At 42.4% G+C, this 23,150-nt stretch overlaps 1 protein-coding gene across 1 annotated transcript; it reads left to right on the forward strand.

Moving 5' to 3' along the window:
• The first annotated feature begins 7,058 nt into the window (after positions 1-7,058).
• LOC126413289 (dihydrolipoyllysine-residue succinyltransferase component of 2-oxoglutarate dehydrogenase complex-like) lies at positions 7,059-7,931 on the forward strand. The gene has a single exon (XM_050083190.1). It carries the CDS (start codon positions 7,059-7,061, stop codon positions 7,929-7,931), a length of 873 nt encoding a protein of 290 aa, XP_049939147.1.
• Positions 7,932-23,150: the final 15,219 nt, after the last annotated feature.

Raw genomic sequence — 23,150 nt, forward strand, 5'->3', positions numbered from 1 at the left:
AGTCAGGCTATATGCACAATCTGGCAACACTGTAAGATGCGGAAGTGTTAGGAAGAAGTGTTGTCTTCTTCCGAGACGTTGTCGGACTATGGGAGCCCGCGGTCTAAAGGCAAGCGTCGTGCGTCCTAAACTTATAGTCGCCTGTTCGCGTCCAACTGTATTTTTTTTTTTTCCACAGTCGGTCTAAAGTTATGAGTCTGACTGAACATCCAAGATAATTCGCTTAACATTCTACCCACCAGCAATACCCAGTATTCCAGAATCAATTCCGCAGGACAGTTCATGGCTGCGCCGCGATCATAAACAGCTTACGCTCGAGCGTTTCCTCGCGCTGCAGCGGCTACCGACCACCGGCCAGACGCCACTCGCCGCCTGAAGTTCGGCGCCGCCCAGGTGAACGCGGCGCCACGCTGTCAGTGTATGTATCAACTGTCATTTTCGAATTTGAAGTTCTAGTTATCATCTTGCAGTTAAGCATTGGATTTTGCATACTAGAAAATCATGAACTACAGTTAAGCTTTGTAAAATTGAGTCGCAAGTGGAAATAGGTGTAACTTCTGCAACACAACGTTTACTTCTGGTATAAGAGAGGGGTGAATGCAGAGGAGGCAGCTAGAAAGATTTGAATTGTGTGTGGAGCGAGTGCTTTTGGGAAAAATACGCCAGAAAAAGATATTCTTGTTTCAACAAAGATCGTTCTGACATGAATGATTTTCCACATTATGGAAGTCTCGACTACAGATGTATGTAATAGATTACCATTTTACCATCATGCAACATTTGCATTCAACAGGCAAAGTTCAGAAGTCTGGTGTAGGAGTACTGCATGCTGTAATTCGAAACAACAAAAATCAATGGAGTGACTATTATTGAACGTCATCAGTTCGCTCATTGAGCATTCGTATGCAGTACTGTTACTGGTGACGTGTTATGATGCCTTTATCGTTAACTTCCTAAGAAGAAATGAAAGGCTGAGCCCCTCAAAAAGACATAACCTCGAGCAAAGAGTAGTGTGAACATAATATTTTACATCTGTTAGCTCCAAAAGTGTGTTTTGGGCTACGAATTCTGCCCCAAGGGCTGTGTGCAACACAGCTGGAATTTGTTGCCAACAACTGAGACACCTTTCGGTCTCAGCGTAAGAAAATCGAGCAACACAACTACGAAAGCAGCTTGCACCTGGTAGCCAAACATGTTTCTTGGGAACAGGCTACTTCCTAAAGTGGGAAGACATTATTTTGTGGTTGAATTGTTGGCAAATGTCAGTCAGACGTGTGCCGTTGGTCTAAGCGTTTCGGTGTGTTGAATTAGTACCAATGATTTTTCTACAGGTTTTTTCTGTCCCAAATAGAGAGTTGATGTCTCCCATTAGTATTTTCACGTCATCTTGGTGAATTTTGCTCATAGTATTTTCGAGTGTGTTCCACAATTTTTCGACATTTTCGGTGTTTTCCTTATTTTCGATGCTGGTGGGGGCATGTGGATTTATGAGTGTATATTTTTTGTAGGGGCTCTGAATGAGCATAGTCATAACTCGATTGTTGATGGGTGTGATTTCTTCGACAGAGTTGTTGATAGATCTGTGTTCGAGAAATGCAATGCCGAAGATTGGTGCGCCTTTGGAAGCAAATATTTTCAGCCAAGCTCATTGAGATAACCAGAGTAGCGGTGATTTTCACTCAGATGTGTCTGGATTTTGGGTTCAACGGATTGAGTAGCCGTTCAGGATTGTGTTAGTATTTGGTTCACCCCAAGTATTTGATTTCCTCGGTACCACCCATATGGGGGAGGGTTTCCCCTATCGGCCACACGGGATTTTTATTATTATTATTATTGTTGTCATTATGTCATCAGCAAATATCTTATGAAGTATCTTCCCACCACTGAAATAGATGTGTATTGTTCGATTCAATATTTCCATCAGATAAATATGGGTTATAATTACGTTACATTGCTGCTAGTCGACATATTTCTCACTTTTTCTTAGACAGTTGCTAGCTGTTACTCCATCATAGGAATTTATGTGCGCAGCATTGTTGCAATATAGACGTTCAAATTATCCGATTTCTGTAATTTCATTTCAATACAAGATCGTCCTAATCGGATTCAGCCAGTCAGTCTTAATTTGGATTTCCGACTACGACTCTCATCATATGATAGACTGGGTGAACCACATTCTTAATCGGACTGTTGAATCCAGATCACTTATCTATGACAGGGAATGAATTCTTAAACACTGTGGAAAATGACAATCCAATGTGCTTGTTACAAATACGTTATTTAAATAAAAATATATGAACTAACGAGATAACAGATTATTTACAGGAACAGAGCCCCATCCATCATAGCAGAGCAGTGCGAGATTGGTTTCAGGGCCAAGAGAGGATAAAGCTGTTGCCGTTTGTTCCACGATCACCGAACATCAACCAGATAGAGAATATGTGGGCAGAGGTAACAAGGTCTTTGGAAGAATATAGAAAACGTATGGTGGGATGTAAACCATCACGCTACACTGTAATTGAAAAATATCATCCACTCGACGCCAACTGAGGCATTGATTGGTGCATGTGTTGTTCAACACACAGTAGTTGTCACCCTCACTCGAATCAATGACTGTTTGTGTGTGTGTGTGTTTTCGTGTTCACGCACAATCTGAATCAATACTATTAACATTAGAGGGATAACCAACAGTAAATATTGCATCAAATATGACTGTAAAGTATTTTAATGCGATGGGAAGTTACAAACTGAATTTTTAAACATCCCACGTCCTGCGTATTACGTTAAGTAAGATGTATTAACTCCATAGTATCGTTAGCAGAGACAGTGCGCTCTTGTTGTCGAGGCTCGCGACAAGTGCAGCGATTAGCAGTGCCCAATGCCGCCGCGATTTGTCTAAGTTGGCTAAGCGTGGACACTGCAGCAGACGCTTTGCCCTAAACAGAAAGAAATCACCTTGGCTCTGACTGCAGTGAGCGGATATCACTGCCTGCGTGTTCTTATAGTAACCAACGTGAGACTCTACTCACAGGTGCCATGGAGCAATTGCAACGGGTATCATGTCATTAGTCATCAGAATATTAACCAGTGATGAAATGTCCACTCTATTTGAATCCCAAGAAAATAGGAACCTTCTCACAAAGGAATGTGAGGTGATATCAAAATTTATCCAACATACAAAAATTAACTGCAAGGCTTTCATGTATGCAGTAATAGCACACAAGGAAATATTATGTCTTGGAAGCGTATATTTCATTTTCTCTTCTCATATTAACGCCCTTGTTTTAATATGAAGTGAGAAAATAAACACGAAAAACTAAAGTTCCTGAGAAGCATATAAGTCATTTCCTCTTCTGATATCACAACTTTTGTTTTAGTATGAAGTAAAAAAATAAACAGTTTAGAGTTCTGAAGCATAATATGACACCAGATTCTTATCGTAGGCGCTATCGGAAACGCCAAAAGCAGGGAGCTGTCCATTCTTTTGTCCAACAGTCTGTTTCCTTTCCTGTATTACTCCCGCTAGGAGATTCTTATTTAAGAACTTGTGGGCATCAAGTTCTTCAGCAGAACAAGCCTTATGCTATTGTGCTAATTTGTTGTTGTTGTGGTCTTCAGTCCTGAGACTGGTTTGATGCAGCTCTCCATGCTACTCTATCCTGTGGAAGCTTTTTCATCTCCCAGTACCTACTGCAACCTACATCCTTCTGAATCTGCTTAGTGTATTCATCTCTTGGTCTCCCTCTACGATTTTTACCCTCCACGCTGCCCTCCAATACTAAATTGGTGATCCCTTGATGCCTCAGAACATGTCCTACCAACCGATCCCTTCTTCTGGTCAAGTTGTGCCACAAACTTCTCTTCTCCCCAATCCTATTCAATACTTCCTCATTAGTTATGTGATCTACCCATCTAATCTTTAGCATTCTTCTGTAGCACCACATTTCGAAAGCTTCTATTCTCTTCTTGTCCAAACTATTTATCGTCCATGTTTCACTTCCATACATGGCTACACTCCATACGAATACTTTCAGAAATGACTTCCTGACACTTAAATCAATACTGGATGTTAACAAATTTCTCTTCTTCAGAAACGCTTTCCTTGCCATTGCCAGCCTACATTTTATATCCTCTCTACTTCGACCATCATCAGTTATTTTGCTCCCCAAATAGCAAAACTCCTTTACTACTTTAAGTGCCTCATTTCCTAATCTAATTCCCTCAGCATCACCCGACTTAATTAGACTACATTCCATTATCCTTGTTTTGCTTTTGTTGATGTTCATCTTATATCCTCCTTTCAAGACACTGTCCATTCCATTCAACTGCTCTTCCAAGTCCTTTGCTGTCTCTGACAGAATTACAATGTCATCAGCGAACCTCAAAGTTTTTATTTCTTCTCCATGAATTTTAATACCTACTCCGAATTTTTCTTTTGTTTCCTTTACTGCTTGCTCAATATACAGATTGAACAACATCGGGGAGAGGCTACAACCCTGTCTTACTCCCTTCCCAACCACTGCTTCCCTTTCATGCCCCTCGACTCTTATAACTGCCATCTGGTTTCTGTACAAATTGTACATAGCATTTCGCTCCCTGTATTTTACCCCTGCCACCTTTAGAATTTGAAAGAGAGTATTCCAGTCAACATTGTCAAAAGCTTTCTCTAAGTCTACAAATGCTAGAAACGTAGGTTTGCCTTTCCTTAATCTTTCTTCTAAGATAAGTCGTAAGGTCAGTATTGCCTCACGTGTTCCAGTGTTTCTACGGAATCCAAACTGATCTTCCCCGAGGTTGGCTTCTACTAGTTTTTCCATTCGTCTGTAAAGAATTCGTGTTAGTATTTTGCAGCTGTGACTTATTAAGCTGATAGTTCGGTAATTTTCACATCTGTCAACACCCGCTTTCTTTGGGATTGGAATTATTATATTCTTCTTGAAGTCTGAGGGTATTTCGCCTGTTTCATACATCTTGCTCACCAGATGGTAGAGTTTTGTCAGGACTGGCTCTCCCATGGCCGTCAGTAGTTCCAATGGAATATTGTCTACTCCGGGGGCCTTGTTTCGACTCAGGTCTTTCAGTGCTCTGTCAAACTCTTCACGCAGTATCATATCTCCCATTTCATCTTCATCTACATCCTCTTCCATTTCCATAATATTGTGCTAATTACGGTATAAAAAAAATGCAACAAAGACGAGTTCCGCTAGATATTTGCACATGTGCGTATTCAGCAATGACTGCCAGCTGCCACAACACTTCACAGAATCCTTGCGGCAGGCAACACAACTGTGCGTGCACTTCAGACTTCATTCAGTGAGACGTCAGGAGATGGATGAAAACGTCAAATTAACGTCGCTTTCCGAGTCGTATTCAGTCCAGAATGAGGTGTTATTAAGGTAGTTGAGCGTTCTAGCAATTACACTTTTATGATTCCCACATGAGTATTTCGATAGCCAAAACAACCCGTTAGTGTGAAACTATAGGGAACTGCATTATATCAAACTGCAAGAACTTGAGACAATACGTGGACTCTTCTCTTCGCAGGGTGACCTATTACTGTTATTTAGCATTCTCTACGTCCTAGTCGTAATGCAAATGGAACTTCAGAGGCGCTTTCCGCTATTCTTGACAAACATCAGCAACCTGTAATCACTGAGAGTCAGTCCGCAGCTCGTGGTCGTGCGGTAGCGTTCTCGCTTCCCACTCCCGGGTTCGATTCCCGGCGTGGTCAGGGATTTTCTCTGCCTCGTGATGACTGGGTGTTGTGTGCTGTCCTTAGGTTAGTTAGGTTTAAGTAGTTCTAAGTTCTAGGGGACTGATGACCAAAGCAGTTGAGTCCCATAGTGCTCAGAGCCAAACCCTTGAGTTCATACTGCGGTGCTGTGAAGATGAAAAAGTAGTTTTCACAATTATCAGATGACAAATGGAATTTGTCAGATTCCACTAATTATGATCGCATCATTAACTGTTGGTTCACAGGCGCTTTTCTGCCGCTTATTGTAACTGTTATTTGTATGTTTGAGCTGGAAGAATAGAAACATCAAATTTTCGCCATATGGAATGTTCGAATTCACCTTAAGTCTTTACGTTTCGAGCAAAGGCAGAATATCCGTCAGGAAAGCTGACAACAATAAGCCAGGCCATGCCTGTCTTCTGGTGGATGTGCCAATGACAGTGATCTCAATAACAATATTGTACAGCAAAGAGGCATTGCCAACTCAACCACTGGAGAAGCGCCAAAATTGTGAATCGCGCCTGGTGAATACGCATTCAAGGTTTCGATCCGATTAAGACAGTAAAACACAAATAATTGTCGCAGTTATTAATATATGACATTTAGTTTGCATTCAGTGCATCGATGTATTACAAGTAATTGCACTCTAACCTCTAAACCTAGTTACAGAAATGCGAATAAGACTCATGGGCATATAATGAGAATCTTGCGGCCCTTGCCACCCGCAACTTTGAGATGAAGCAATAGCTACTTCTGAGGTCACTCACAGAATATATCAGCTGGTATCCTTCCTGGCACTATAACTGAAACTTGGCAACAGCGCAGAATATGTTTGGCAACTCTGTGACTGACGTGTTACTTCCTTGATGGCACAGAACTATCCTGCTAAATTCACTTGATATTATCGTGTCATTTCAATTGAATACTGTAAGTGATTTTCTCTTCAGATGTAACATAAGGATATCAGTTAATGCTTTTGAGTCAACGAAAGTGGTTCCACATGGGAAATACAACTACTCTCGTCTCTTATGTTGCGATTTATTTGCCATAGCTGCTACTGAGCTAGTAAGTACGTCAAAGACCCCCACCTGTTCGCTAGCCCCTAGGTAACGCCGGCTAGGTAGCTCAGCGTGTTCGGTCAGAGGGTTACGTACCCTCTGTAATAAAATAAACTGAGTTCATCGATCAATAACGAACTTAAACGGTTGTCTTACGACGTCCGCCCCGATGTATCAGACTGTACGGAGAAGTTCTGTCGGTGAACCGCGAGTTCTGGGGAACGGGACACAGATACAAGGTCGACTCGGGCGTCAGGGCGGTGACGATGGTATTAAAGAAACACGTGCCATCATTCGTGATGATTGGAGGGCACAGGGGAGTGGTGCAGTACAATGGCCAGCCCCAGACGTGCTCCATATGCAACTCCACAGAGCATATGCGCGCAAACTGCCCAAGAAACAAACGACCGGCGCAACTGCCACGGCAACCGAATACGAATGCCGAGCAACAGGACATTACCGGCAACTACGCCGGAGCTGTAGCTGGAGAAGCGCCACGTTTAAACGAAGAGCCGGTCGTAGCCGTAGCAGCCACAGAAGCGACAGCGGAAGCGGCAGCCCCGACCGCCGCCACGGAAAGCCCAGCGGCTCCCCCACCCCCTGCCGCCGTCCCGGCCCCGGCCGTGGCCAGCGCAGGTAGCGCGGGAGAGAAACGGCAGCTCAGCTCCGACTCGGAGGGCGAAGGCACAATGGAGTGCGAGGTGGCCGCAGCCCCCGCCCCCTCCCCTGCCATCCGACGGCAGAAGGTAGCGGAGGTCGACGCCCCCGTCCAGGAAGCAGCTGTGGCCAGCCAGACGGCCGGACCCAGCAGCAACACGCCACAAACGTTTAGTGAGATGCGCGAGGCCAACATCAAGAAATCTGTTAACAAAATTGCGCGCATGCTCAAAGAGTCGGACAACGAGAGGAAGGACACCAACACAGAGCGGCAAAAGCCGACAAAACCGAAAATGAAAGGCGCCAGGAGGAGCCACGATAACGCAGAACGGATGGAGACATCTGATGGAGAATCATCAGACGCACCACCCGCAAAAACCGTAACGCACACCAGCAAACCCGAGGACGTCGTCCTACGGCCTGACCGGCCACAGCACACACCCGACCCGCCCCAGCAAAGCGCCCGACGACCCTCGTTGTAAATGCACAGTAAAACAACGCACACGATCATCTCATGCAATGTCAATAGAATGAGCTCTTCAGTTAAATTAGACGCCCTATCAGAATTCTTGCAGCATAGAACCGCAGACGTAGTTCTCCTGCAGGAGGTGGTAACGACACAAATAGAAGAGGTACCCGGATACAAAGTTATCAGTAACATAGACCCCGAAACCCGACGAGGGACAGCGATTATGATAAGAGAAGAAATAGAGACAGGGGAGCCAAAACTGATGGTAGATGGAAGCGGGATCGCATTAGAAATATCAGGAACGGTGTTCATAAACATATACGCACCGTCGGGCTCAGAAAAGAAGAGGGCAAGAGGACAATATTTCAACGAACGCATTTGCGAACTCCTCCCGCAGAATGACACCAACATTGTGCTAGGAGGAGATTTTAACTGCGTAGCTGCACCAGAAGATCAGATCCCGGTACCGAATCTATGCATGGAGCTGCAAGAGCTCATAAGGCGTCTAAAACTTGACGACTCGTGGCGTCTGCTCAACAAAGAGAACACTGAGTTCACTTTTCATTACAACACGGGGAAAAGCAGATTAGACAGGGTGTACGTGAGCAGAGAGTTGGCCGCCTCTGTATCGCACGTAGAGGTCTGCCCAGTGATTTTCTCTGATCACTGCGCATACGAAACCAGAATCCACCTGCCGAGAAGAAAGACCGCTGGACAAAAGGCGAGATGGAAACTAAACGTCAAACACCTCAAAGACGAGAAACTACGGTCGGAAATCTCCGACACAGTAGGGAAATGCTCAGAAAGACGTCACGCATACAACTCCACTATAGAGTGGTGGACAGAACTTGCCAAGCCAGCGATCAGAAGAGCACTGATCAGATACAGCGCGGAAAAAGCATACTGGAAGAAAAGCACAGCAGACTTCTACGCACTCTGTCTTAAGGACGCGCTTAACGCCCCTGCTGACGACCTACAGTACCTGACGCGCGTGAGAAGATTAAAAGCACGTCTGCTCAACATGAAACGGCAGCGAATGGAAGGCGTCATCGCTCGCAGTCAAACGCACGGCGTCATCGAGGATGAGCCCGCCACACTGCACCACTTAGTCAGGGAAAGGCAAAGGGCAAACAGCAAGGTTATCTCCGAACTCCTCGATAAGGACGGAAACAAGCTGTCCACAAAGCGGGAAATTGTGGACCACGTGGAAAACCACTTCGAAAAGCTCTTCAGAAGCGAAGAGACGGACGATGCCAAAACGGCAGACATCCTGCTGGAGACACGTCGGCTCTTGACCAATCAAGATCGGGCGCTACTGACCGAAAACGTGACAGAGGATGAGGTGAGAGTCATCCTCAAAGACAGCGCAAACGGCAGAGCACCAGGAGCCGACGGCATCCCCAAGGAATTCTACAGCCAGCTCTGGGACGAAGTAGGAAGACATCTGACAGAAATGGTGAACGAAATCCTAAACGGGACAGCAGTACCGGCCTCCTTTCTGGAAGGGACGGTAATCCTTCTCCCAAAAACAAAGGCAGCGAAACACATCGAAGAGTTCAGGCCCATAACTTTGCTGAATGCAGATTACAAGATTGCCGCGAAATGCCTCGCAAATAACATCAAGACTGCGTTAATGAAGGCGATCAGCCCGTGGCAAACGTGTGCAGTGTTCGGCAGGAGCATATTCGACGCAGCCTGCGCATACAGAGACGTAATTGCGCACGCCGCCACCAGCAGAACGACCGCAGCAATAATTTCTGTTGACTTCCACAAGGCTTTCGACAGGATCAGCCACCGATATCTCCTGCAAACGTTAACCAAACTCGGATTCGGACAAAAATTCACCGACATTATAAGAAACTTTCTAAAGAACGCCTCATCGATAATAACTGTAAATGGATGGACAACAAAAAGGTTAAAACTAGGCAAGTCAGTAAGGCAAGGCTGCCCGTTGTCCATGGCCCTCTTCGCGGCAGCGCTTGATCCACTGCTACGTAAACTGGCTGCAAGCCTGCACGGTTACCAAATCGGGCAGCAGAAGGTCACATGCATGGCCTACGCCGACGATGTGGGAATCTTTGTCAACAACGAGCAGGAGATAGACGAAATAGAACCGATAATCAAAACATTTCAAAACGCATCGGGAGCAAGGGTCAATCCCAGAAAAACCGTGCTGCTCCCCATTGGCAACGGAAGTCTGACCATCAACAGGGAGTGGTATCGAGTAACCGAGACCCACAAAACACTAGGGATACTCATCCAAAAATGCCCACTAAAGATGGCGACACAGAACTGGCGAACAACCCTACATACAATACGAGGGCTCGCCAGGACTCACTCGAATAGACATCTAACATTAGGACAAAAAGCAGAGTTGATCAACACAACGATCCTGTCGAAAGCCTGGTACGTGGCACAGATATTGAGTGCACCAACAGAAATCGCCCGAGCGATACAAGGAGCCGTCTACTACCTGCTGTGGAGGCGGGAAATATTCAAAGTATCGCAGGCGACGTGCTCTCTGAAGGAGGAGGAAGGAGGGCTGGGGCTGGTGGACGTCAGGACAAAGTGTGCTGCGCTGCTGCTCCACAGAGCAATCCAAATGGAGGGGAGGGCAAAAACAAAGACAGCATCACGGCCTGCCTAATAAACATCTACAGGCCACGATCAGAAGAAGCGCCGGTTGACACCAGTCACATACCGTTTAAGATGCGACACATCAGGCAACTGATCCTCGATAAAAGTTACGCACTGCCCACCGTAACAAACCCGCAGCTAAGGACGGCGAAAAACATCTACGGCGCACTAAGAGGGCAAACACACAGAACAAGAATCGAGATAAAATCTCCAGACCACGACTGGCCAGTCGTCTGGAGAAATATCTCAGAAAAAGCAATACCGGAGCACGCCAGATCTACGTGGTACAAGGTAGTGCACAACACCGTACCGACCAACGAGAGGCTGGCGCGAATCCGGATAAAAGAATCGCCCAATTGTGAAACGTGCAACGAAAAGGACACTGTAGAGCACCGTTTCCTATGCAGGGCAACCAGCAACATATGGGAGACAAGCAAGAAGATAATAGCCCACATGAACAGAAGCGACCCAAGAAACATCCGAGTCACGGCTCTCACTGTCCCTGACGCGAAACCGTTCCCTAGGCCAAAACGAACGGCCACGATGTGGATACTCGCCATGACTGCACACGCAGTCATTGCCAAAAAGCAGTCAGACAGCGTGCAGTTCCTCACGGACTTGTGGGAAGAGCACAAGAGGGCAAAACAACGCGCTACATATCGTCAGACTTTCCACAACTTCCTGGAGATCCCGCTGACCGCCGCCTTCAGGGACGCCCTGTCTGCCGCCACGTGACGTGTCCGCCACCGCCACCGCCGTTGCCGCCGCCGCTGCCGCTGCCGCTGCCATCGCCGCCGCCCACCGCCACAAACCCCCCCACGCCCTTGCCGCAGTCGCAGATGTCCTCCCACATCCCAAAAGCACCAACAGTGATGCGTGTGTTACAGTGCTAAAGTGCTTTATATTAAAAAAAGAAAAAAAAAGTGACAGTGAAAAGTGATCGAACGCGTAAAAGTTTACAATATAGTGTCAATATAACCGTAGCTCCGAGTGTCCCTTTGTCTTTTGAGTTTTTTTTGTTTTTTGTTTTTCTACCTTCCATCGTGTGCAATCGAGAGGTGTGCGAAACTGTGAGTACCACGAAACTATTACAGGCCTATCAGTACAACAAACTAGTGATTTACATGCTTATATATGTCTGTCTTGCCACCACGAATAGTTTCCTCCTTTCAGCCTTCCTCACTCTCACGCACCACCGATAGTAAACTAGCTCTAAAATTGCACTATATAATGCTTCCTAGTGTATTGCTCTTTACTCAATCGAAAAAAAAATAGGTTTAATAATTCGCTAAAATAGTAATGTCCTTTTTCTTTTGTCATGGATTGTTTAATATGTTAAGATAGTTTTTCATGAGGGTTTCCCCTATGGATACCACTTTACCCATCAAACAAGAGCTGACAACTGATACACTCGTTAATATTTCTATCAAACTGATTTCATGCCTAGTGCATGTCCCACTAAGGTCTCGTTTTTCAAGACCCAACGTAAAATGCCTCCCCCTTGTTTTCTAACACAAGATTTAAAAAGAGGATAGTAATAGCACAACAGTATTTTAAAATGAATAGAGCACATCCTCAACTCAAAACATCTACAAAAATAATAACAATAATAATACCATAACTAGTAATAAGTAAAATTCCATAAAATAACTTTGTTTTCTTATATACTAATTATTCTCTGTAAATAACTAGATCGTACAATCAATGCTTACTCCATATTCACTCTGCCATACGTATAAATGTAGCGTACAAAGGCTCAGAAAAGCTAAATTGCTAAACTACAACAATAAACGGTGCAAGAAACAACTAAAAAAACCTCTGACTGACAGACTTTTCGAAAAATATTAAAAAAAAAATACCAAATGAAATAATTACCTGGACAGTACAGTAACAGAAAAATAAAAATAAAGAATGGATTGTCTCGTCTCTACAAGTAAAATGTAAACTGTATTTTGTAAAACGAATTTGTTATTTTGTAAATAAAAGTCTATATACGTTAAAAAAAAAAAAAAAGAGCAGATGCAACGAACAAGAGCGAACAAAATGAGATTTAAAAAAAAAAAAAAAGGTAGCGTGCTTGACTGCCAGGTGCACGCTGCCTTTGTTCGCCTTTCGAGACTCGCTGAATGCAGGATTTTTAATTCTTTGTAGCAGAACTACAAGCAGGCAGATACAAATTCAATGAGGGAATGGCAAGACAACGCCCTAGCAAAATTCATCTTGCTGCTTTTAGTAACCCTTAGTATCAAAGCGAAAAACCTTACGGTACTGCCAAATTCATAATGCCACTTTTATTTTCTGCCGACATACTTTTTTGTTGTTGTGAATACATAATTTTATCTATGAACTGCCACATTTTCATAATACTTACGAAGCAAATCATATGAGGTAACACTTCACCAACTTGACGGGAAGGTGGAAAAAGCACTGCCCTTTCTGGATGCTCTCTGTATCTTCCTGGATGTCGAGGGGGCTCTAGTAATACGACCTTCGAGTAAATGGTTAGAGATGAAGAACCTAGTGGTGAATGAACTCATAGATGAGCTGAATGCGAGAGACTACTCTTGAAAAGAATAAGTAGACGATTTATTCACAGTAAGACTTAGGAAATTTGATAGTATTGTTAAACCTATGTGCACTGAACATTGTGAAAAAGTATTTAAAGACAAGCCGCAAGAAAATTGGTGTAGTATTATTTATGGGGAAGCACGTCCAGCACATATACTGAAAAATTATGTTTCTCGATGAAACTTTAGAGGGGGTTGTAGTGTATCTAGAGGTAGCCCTGGATGGAAAACTATTATGAACACCTCACGTAAAGAATATATTCCACTGCGAAAGATAATCTTATAAGCACTAGAAGCTGCTGTAGGGTAAACTGGGGTCTAAACCCAGTACCAATGACAATTTATTGTCATATAATAGGAACAAAGTCGAATAGAAGGTGGCTGCTAGGGAGTCTGGCAAGGAGCAGAGACTGGCCTGCTTTCACAAACAGACAGAATTAGCAGGTTGGCTCAAATGGCTCTGAGCACAATGGGACTCAACTGCTGTAGTCATAAGTCCCCTAGAACTTAGAACTACTTAAACCTAACTAACCTAAGGACATCACAAACATCCATGCCCGAGGCAGGATTCGAACCTGCGACCGTAGCGGTCGTGCGGTTCCAGACTGTAGCGCCTTTATCCGCTCGGCCACTCCGGCCGGCAGAATTAGCAGGACATCCACTCTTGGGATGGATATTAGGCTAGACATGCCCGCCTTACACCTGTGGCTTAAAATGGAGGCCACAGCAGGGACATAAAGGCTAAAAATTGTAAATAACTGGATATAGTTAGAATATACAGAATCCCAAACCAGTATGGCGATGGCTGGGGTAATGCCGACTAACTATACAATAACTTCTAGCTGTTTCAATAAAACTTGCCATGTAACAGTTGGAAGCAGGGAGCAGTGGATGAACGAACCACTACACCGTTCAGGAGATATAATATAGTGGTTTACTGACAGGTCGAAAACAGATGAAAGTACCAGGTGTGGCGTACTGCCTAGAATCTCTTTAGGGAAGATGGCCACAGTATTACACGGTATCTTCTACCAGCATGTGCACGGAGGAGAATTAGAGTAGACCCTACGAAAATCGTAGCATCTACTTTTATTCAGACAGCCAAGCAGCTCTGAAATCTCTATCAGCCCCTGCGACCGAAGGTCGTTGCAGAATGCCATGAAGCATTTTCTTTCGGACATGTCCGAACGAACAGACACCACACATGTATCCATATACAAAGTGTTTCAGGAGGAATATTAGATATTTTAGCAGGTGGTAGTACAGACGAATTGCACAAAAAAATTCCATATAAATGCGTCCACTTTTTATTGTGTACAGAGATACAGATGTTAGTACGTAACCCTAACAAACTCAAAGCAAAGGCAACAAGGACATTCAAAGTTGATTTTCAAAAATTCCCCCACCAACTTCAATGCACATTTGACTTCTCTTGATAACACCACGTGTAGGTCGTCTTTGCGTTCTTTTATGAGGGCTGCACTATTCAAAATCCGAACGATCAAATCGGCTCTTGGGTTTACTTTTTCTTTGTAGACTTCGGCTTTAACCATCCCCGCAGGCAAAAATCGAAAGAGATAAGGTCCGGGGACCTCGAAGGCCAGGAAAAGTTCCCATATCTAATGATCCACCTTCCAGGAAATGTTAGGTTTCGATAATGTGTCACCTGACGACTAGAATGTGCAGGAGCCCCGTCATGCTGGAGGAACATACTCATTCTTGTAGCCAAATAAACCTCTTCCAATGACGCTGGAAGCTCATTTTCAAGGAAGTGTAGACAACTGGGTCCTGTAAGGACCAACATACGAAACGAAAATGCATTGAACCCAGCTATCTGTATGTTCAATAAAAATTGGACGCATGTTATATGTCATTATTTCAACAATTTGTCTATACTACCATCTCCTAGAATATTTACTATTCCTCCTGAAACATCCTGTATAATTATTTGGGTCTCCACGGGTCATCGAAAGTTTTCAGTGCTAGACGCACGACATCGTCCGATCCTCGCGGGAATACAGTGTGGACGCAAGCTAGTGGAACAATAGCTGGGGGGTACCGCGCATGTGGTATGCGGCAAAAATGGGAATTCGCGTCTGACGAGGAGCGTGTGTAGATAGGTGCTGCAGAGAGGTTGACTGCTGTGTCATCATAGTGTCCACCATCAGAGGTTCGAATCCTCCCTCCAGCATGGTTGTGTGTGTTGTCCATAGCGTAAGTTAGTTTAAGTTAGATTAAATAATGTGTAAGCTTAGGGACCGATGACATAAGCAGCTTGGTCTCATAAGTTCTTACCACAAATTTACAAAATTTTAATGCCAAAATACTGCATCGCGGTTCTTACAATAGCGCAATAGATGCGCACTGGTTAGATGTAACTGAAGAGAGTCGCCAACTCCGACTGTGGTTAAGGGCGAATGCCAAGCGCATGGCCACTAACAACTAGGAGCGGAATGTCATCCGAACCTTGTTAAAGGACCATGACAGGACCGGACGTTCGACCCCTGCCCTCTTTGCTTCCACCTACCTGGTACTGAAGTCTTTTCAAACATTAAAAAAAAAAAAAAAATAGTCCAGTGATCAGAACGTCTGTCTGGTAAGCAGGAGGTCTGGGTTCGAAGCCCAGTCGGTCACAAATTTTCATCTGCCGTCGTTGCTGTATTTCAACGCGCTGTGACAGTGTGGTCGTCGGTCCTTTGATATTTAAGATGCAATTGTTTTTTGAGGCAATAGAGGTGATTTGCGAACATTTGTCTTGCCATCAATGTAACAGGACTTCAACGGCATCCAACCCTTAGTGATTACTTTGCGCCAACGCTAGCCGATGTCATATATATGCAAATCAGATTGTAGTTCATATTTAGTCAAATAACGAATGGTCAGTATAAAAGTATGCCGCCCGGGGTGGCCGAGCGGTTCCAGACGCTACAGTCTGGAATCGCGCGACCGCTACGGTCGCAGGTTCGAATCCTGTCTCGTACATGGATGTGTCTGAGGTCCTTAGGCGAGTTAGGCTTAAGTAGTTCTAATTTCTAGCGGACTGATAACCTCAGAAGTTAAGTCCCATAGTGCTCAGAGCCATTTGAACCATTTCTGAAGTATACGAGTGTTTACGAACAGTACAAGCAGGATTGCAGCGAACTGATCACTTAACCAAGTGCAACATGGAGTTCCTGTGTAATGAGTCATTCCAGCTGCATAGCTGAGGGTAAGATTTGTTAAGCATTTCATTGCAGAATTAATGTAATACCCGCACGACAATCTCTGCAATCATACCGTAGTCGGAGCCCGTGATTGGAGTTCTGAAGTTCCATTTGCATTACGACTAGGACGGGGAGAATGCTAAATAACAGCAATAGGTCACCCTGCGAAGAGAAGAGTCCACGTATTGTCTCAAGTTCTTGCAGTTTGATATAATGCAGTTCCCTATAGTTTCACACTAACGGGTTCTTTTGGCTATCGAAATACTCATATGGGAATCATAAAAGTGTAATTGCTAGAACGCTCAACTACCTTAATAACACCTCATTCTGGACTGAATACGACTCGGAAAGCGACGTTAATTTGACGTTTTCATCCATCTCCTGACGTCTCACTGAATGAAGTCTGAAGTGCACGCACAGTTGTGTTGCCTGCCGCAAGAATTCTGTGAAGTGTTGTGGCAGCTGGCAGTCATTGCTGAATACGCACATGTGGAAATATCTAGCGGAACTCGTCTTTGTTGCATTTTTTCCATACCGTTCTGCTGAAGAACTTGATGCCCACAAGTTCTTAAATAAGAATCTCCTAGCAGGAGTAATACAGGAAAGGAAACAGACTGTTGGACAAAAGAATGGACAGCTCCCTGCTTTTGGCGTTTCCGATAGCGCCTACGACAAGAATCTGGTGTCATATTATGCTTCAGAACTCTAAACTGTTTATTTTTTTACTTCATACTAAAACAAAAGTTGTGATATCAGAAGAGGAAATGACTTATATGCTTCTCAGGAACTTTAGTTTTTCGTGTTTATTTTCTCACTTCATATTAAAACAAGGGCGTTAATATGAGAAGAGAAAATGAAATATACGCTTCCAAGACATAATATTTCCTTGTGTGCTATTACTGCATACATGAAAGCCTTGCAGTTAATTTTTGTATGTTGGATAAATTTTGATATCACCTCACATTCCTTTGTGAGAAGGTTCCTATTTTCTTGGGATTCAAATAGAGTGGACATTTCATCACTGGTTAATATTCTGATGACTAATGACATGATACCCGTTGCAATTGCTCCATGGCACCTGTGAGTAGAGTCTCACGTTGGTTACTATAAGAACACGCAGGCAGTGATATCCGCTCACTGCAGTCAGAGCCAAGGTGATTTCTTTCTGTTTAGGGCAAAGCGTCTGCTGCAGTGTTCACGCTCAGCCAACTTAGACAAATCGCGGCGGCATTGGGCACTGCTAATCGCTGCACTTGTCGCGAGCCTCGACAACAAGAGCGCACTTTCTCTGCTAACGATACTACGGAGTTAATACATCTTACTTAACGTAATACGCAGGACGTGGGATGTTTAAAAATTCAGTTTGTAACTTCCCATCGCATTAAAATACTTTACCGTCATATTTGATGCAATATTTATTGTTGGTTATCTCTCTAATGTTAATAGTATTGATTCAGATTGTGCGTGAACACGAAAACACACACACACACACACACACACACACACACACAAACAGTCATTGATTCGAGTGAGGGTGACAACTACTGTGTGTTGAACAACACATGCACCAGTCAGTTCCTCAGTTGGCGTCGAGTAGATGAGATTTTTCAATTACCTTGCATTGCAAGAATTGTAAGGAGGGGACTGAAAGTAAATGGACTTGCTGTATGCTAAAGGCCTGCGACAAAGCACAGCTTGACCGATTATCAGATAATTGTCCACATGGGTTTTGTGGACGAGTATACTTTTAGTAACCAACCGACCCACGATCATTATGTAACATTTCTCGAGGGCGTAGGGGAATTTATTTATTTATTTATTTATTCATCCGTGGAACAATAAATATTGTATGGATGTCGTCAGATTACAACACATGAGCACACATTTACATTTACAATTAAACAGGTTTCTCATATTTTGTGTAGTTTTTATAACTAGTCATACACATATTTATAATTACATAATATTTTGGTGATAATGTCATATGTTGCTAATAATCTACATCTATGTTAAATATTCTTTTACAGTATAACAACTTTTACTTACTAAAAAGGTTTTAAGCTTTTGTCTGAAAGTGAGGGGCTCATTTATTTCTTTAATTTCTTGTGGTAATTTGTTGTACAGTTTTATCCCATTGTAAAATATACTTTTTTGCGTCTTTGCCTTGTTCTTTCTATCTAGATGGATGTGGTGACAAGCTCTTGTTTCATGGTCATGTATTAGGCTGTTTGTGTTGTACATGTTAAGATTTTTCTTAATGAACATTATGTTCTGAAAGATATACTCACAAGAAACAGTTAGAATTCCTAGCTTTCTAAATAATTCTAGACAGTGGGCCCTGTTGTTGCTATTTGTTATTATCCTTATGGCTCTTTTTTGTACTTTGAACACAGTTTGTATGTTACTGGCACTTGTTCCCCAAAACATGATCCCGTAGCTGAGGACTGAGTGTAATATCCGTAATATGTTATTTTAAGACAGGTATTATTGCATACCGGTGCAAGGATTCTAAGAGCATAGCATGCTGTGGATAATTTCTTTGCCAAAATGTTGACATGGTTTGTCCATTTCAGTTGGCTGTCTACATTCATCCCTAAGAATTTGGTACTTGTTACACATTCTAATTCATTATTATTAACTTTTATTCTAGTGGCATTGTGTTTTTTGTTCAATTGGAAGTTAATATAGTTAGTTTTCTTTACATTTAGGGTTACTTTATTTTTTAATGACCAGTTGTGGACATCATTGAGAGCCTCGTTTGCTCTTTCTGACAGTTGTGTTGGATTTTCACCTGTTATTACTATGTTGCTATCATCAGCAAAAAGTATTTTTTCGCCATGTCTGATACTTTGTGGGAAGTCGTTAATGTATATAAGAAACAATATTGGGCCTAATACACTTCCCTGTGGGACGCCTATATTCACATTTTCTGGGTCAGACAGGTGTTTTATAAGGGAATTGTTTGAAACTTGTGATATCTCAACTCGTTGAACTCTGTTTTCCAAGTATGATTTGAACCACTTCTTTGTCACACCTCTTATTCCTATTTGCCCTAATTTATGAAGTAAGATTTTGTGGTCAACTGTATCAAAGGCCTTGGACAAGTCTAAAAAGATACCACTTACATTTTCACCTTTGTCCAGTGCTTCTAAAATTTCTTTAGTGAACTGTGCTATAGCATATTGTGTGCCTTTTCCGGGCCTAAAACCAAATTGGTCATTGGAAAGAAGATTATATTTATTCAGGTAATTTAGCAGTCTCTTTTTGACTAGTATTTCTATTATTTTAGAAATGATAGACAGTATAGAGATCGGCCTGTAGTTCTCTACATTTTCCACATCTCCGTTTTTAAGGATAGGTATAACTTTTGCTTGTTTTAGGTACTCCGGAAAGTATCCAGACTCGAAAGATTCATTAATTATGTCTGTTAATGGGCCCTTTATGGAGTCTATACAATCTTTAATTACGCAGACTGGGATTTCATCAAGTCCTACTGAAGTTTTATTTTTTAGTTGGTGTACTACTAGTGCCACTTCCCTTTCTGTAGTTGGCAAGAGCACCATTGAGTTTGTTGGCTGGTTCTGAGTAGGTAAATCATACGTATCTGGAAATTTCTGCTGTAATTTTTTTGCAATACTACTGAAATATGAGTTTACAAAATCAGCTAATTTTTTAGGGTTACCTACTGGTACATCTTTGTTTTTAATATGTGAATTGAGGTCCTTTTTAGCAGAGTTAGATGTTTCCTGTTTGACGATGTTCCAGGCTGCTTTGCTCTTGTTTTCAGCTTCAAGTAATATTTTGTTGTTTGAAAGTTTTTTTGCAGCTAGCAACACCTTTCTGTAAATTTTCCTGTCCTTTTTGTAGGATTGCAGAACTTCTGGGTTAGATTGATTATTTTTTATGGAGTTGAGATATCTAAGAGTTTCTGAGGATTTTTTGATACTGTAGTCTCCCATTGATTTCTCTTTGTAGTTTTAATTTGATAAAGAGTTTTGGGAAACATCTCTTCAAATCTGAGTTTAAAAATTGACATGAACTTGATAAATTTCTGATTTGCGTTGGTTTCTGCATAGACTTCCCTCCAATCTTCATATTCTAGTTGGGATTTAAACTGATGCAGGGCTGATTTGGAAAACAGTCTTTTGTATGTACAAAGTTTAGGAGGAGTTTCTACATGAATGTTAGTTTTTAAGATCTGGCAGAGGTGGTCTGCTAGGCCCAGGTTTTGGACCACAATATGACATTTTTTACTATCAATATCTGTAGCTACATGATCTATAGATGAGGAGGATTCTTTCGTTATTCTAGTTGGACAATTAACAAGGGAGGATATTCTGTAACAGCTTAGAATATTCACATATATGTTGCTAGCCTTATCAGGCTTCATCATATTAATGTTTAAGTCACCGCAGATAATTACATTTGCTTTTGGTCCAGAAACCTTGTCTAAGCTTTGATTCAGTTTTGAGAAGAATATATCAATGTCTCCACTAGGAGAGCGGTACACACAAAATATGACTAATTTTTTTGCTATGCCAGGTCCTATTATTTCAACAGCGGAAAGTTCGAAATGTTTGTCCTCACCTAGATCTAAAAGATCATATCTTACTTTAAATGACATACCTTTTTTTACATAGATACATGAACCTCCACCATTCACTGAGATTCTGCTATAGTAACATGCAAGGTCAAATGAGGCTAATGCAATGTGTTCAATTTGCTTCCCTTTGCACCAGTGTTCAGTGATACACAAAATTTGGCTATCAAATTTTTCCAATTCTACTTCTAGCTGTTGTGCTTTGTTCTTTATGGCTTGAATGTTTTGGTGAAACACTGTTAGGCATTTGTTTTCACTTATCTTGGTCGCACCTTTCCCTTCAGACCTGATGCTAAAAAATCCTTCAGATGGGCTGGTGGCATGGTTATTCTTCTGTTGATGACAGTGGAGGTGAGTCTGTTGCCGGTTTGACTTGGAAGTTGGTGTATCTGAGGGTATCTGCCTTATGTTAGTCTTGTAACTGAGGCCGGGTACCAAAAATCCTGCAGAGTTGAAAGTTTCCTGGTTCTTGTGCTTCTTCTGTTTGCTTCTGTTACTGATGATGATGGTGAAAAGTCTTTCACTGTTGAAGACTGAGGAGTGGCCAATACAGATGAAAGGTCATTGGCTGTTGGCACATCAGGCGTTTTTTTTCTTGTTAATGATGCAGTTGTGTAGTATGTAGCTGCTTCTGCTGAAGCTGCTTTGGAAACTTCTGTCCTAGTTGACTCATTTATCTCAGCTGTTTTTGACGAAAGTGGAGATTCTAGTGCTGGACCTGTTGTCAGTGATTCAGTTTCATTTTCTTGTTGGAAATTTTCAGTTGCTGTGTTTGGTGGTGGAAGTGGTATGGTCGTGCTATTCTTGTCCTTAACTGCCTTCACTGCATTAAGGATTTCTCGACTAATGAATGATTTTCCGAGTTTATTTCTGTGAAGCCCATGCCTTGTAAAATGACTTCTCTCTACGGATGGTACGTCCACATATGTGGCATTTGGGAGGCTTCGGCAGATTTTCTCAAATTTCCTATTAGTAACTGTGATTTCTTTGTTGACACAGGATCCTTCTATAAGATCATGTCTTTGTGGGATACTGGCAATAAAGAAGTTAACATCTGTAATTTTCTGTAATGTACTTCTTAGAGCTCTTGTGGCGAGTTTGCCCTCGTTCCTATAAACATCATTAGCACCTCCTATTATTAGACAGTTGCTTCCAAGCTTCAAAGAATGTTCACAGTCTTTTAAAACTTCGCGCAAAGGGGCCCCCGGTTTCGTTATTCCACTAACCTTGAATATAGTTTGCATGTTACACAAAATGTCGGCTAAGCCCTTTCCATGACTGTCTGAAAGTATGAAAATATCTTCTTTTTTCTTCTTACCTGTATCGGTAGATATCTTGTTTGCACGATAAGTATGTTCCATGTATTTTTTGGTATTTCCTTTCTTGTTATTACAGGACTTCGTAGGCCTACTGAAATGATTTGTGGTCGCTGCATGTGATGAAAGTACTTCCTTTCTTTGGCTCTTTTCACATATTTCATATTCATCACACGTTAAAAATTCAAACTTATTTGCTTGTGGGAGACGAAAGTTGTTTCGGTTACGATTAACACGACAAAACTTTTTAGGCCTAATAAAGTTACCGTTTTGTTCGTTTACAACCGTTTCACTACCCTTTGAATGGTCTATCACTTCTTCCAGCTTCTGTACACTATCTATCACTGATTCAAGCTTCTCTACATATAGTTTAGCTAACATAAGATCATATTTTAATGAAGAAGTCGTGCATTCTTCTTCGCATTCCTTTTGTAAACACACGATATGACGATAGTTACAGTGCACATTTCCACAGTCACAGGTCATGTTTTTTTCCTCTAAGACATTTAAACATTGACGATGGATCCATTTCATTAAGTCGTCGACAGTGTAGCGTGATGGTTTACTTCCCACCATACGTTTTCTATATTCGTCCAAAGACCTTGTTACCTCTGCCCACATATTCTCTATCTGGTTGATGTTCGGTGATCGTGGAACAAACGGCAACAGCTTTATCCTCTCTTGGCTCTGAAACCAATCTCGCACTGCTCTGCTATGATGGATGGGGCTCTGTTCCTGTAAATAATCTGTTACCTCGTTAGTTCATATATTTTTATTTAAATAACGTATTTGTAATAAGCATATTGGATTGTCATTTTCCACAGTGTTTAAGAATTCATTTCCCGTCATAGATAAGTGATCTGGATTCAACAGTCCGATTAAGAATGTGGTTCACCCAGTCTATCATAT

This window comes from Schistocerca serialis, chromosome 7 (assembly GCF_023864345.2).
Source record: "Schistocerca serialis cubense isolate TAMUIC-IGC-003099 chromosome 7, iqSchSeri2.2, whole genome shotgun sequence".
Classification (NCBI taxonomy): Eukaryota; Metazoa; Arthropoda; class Insecta; order Orthoptera; family Acrididae; genus Schistocerca; species Schistocerca serialis.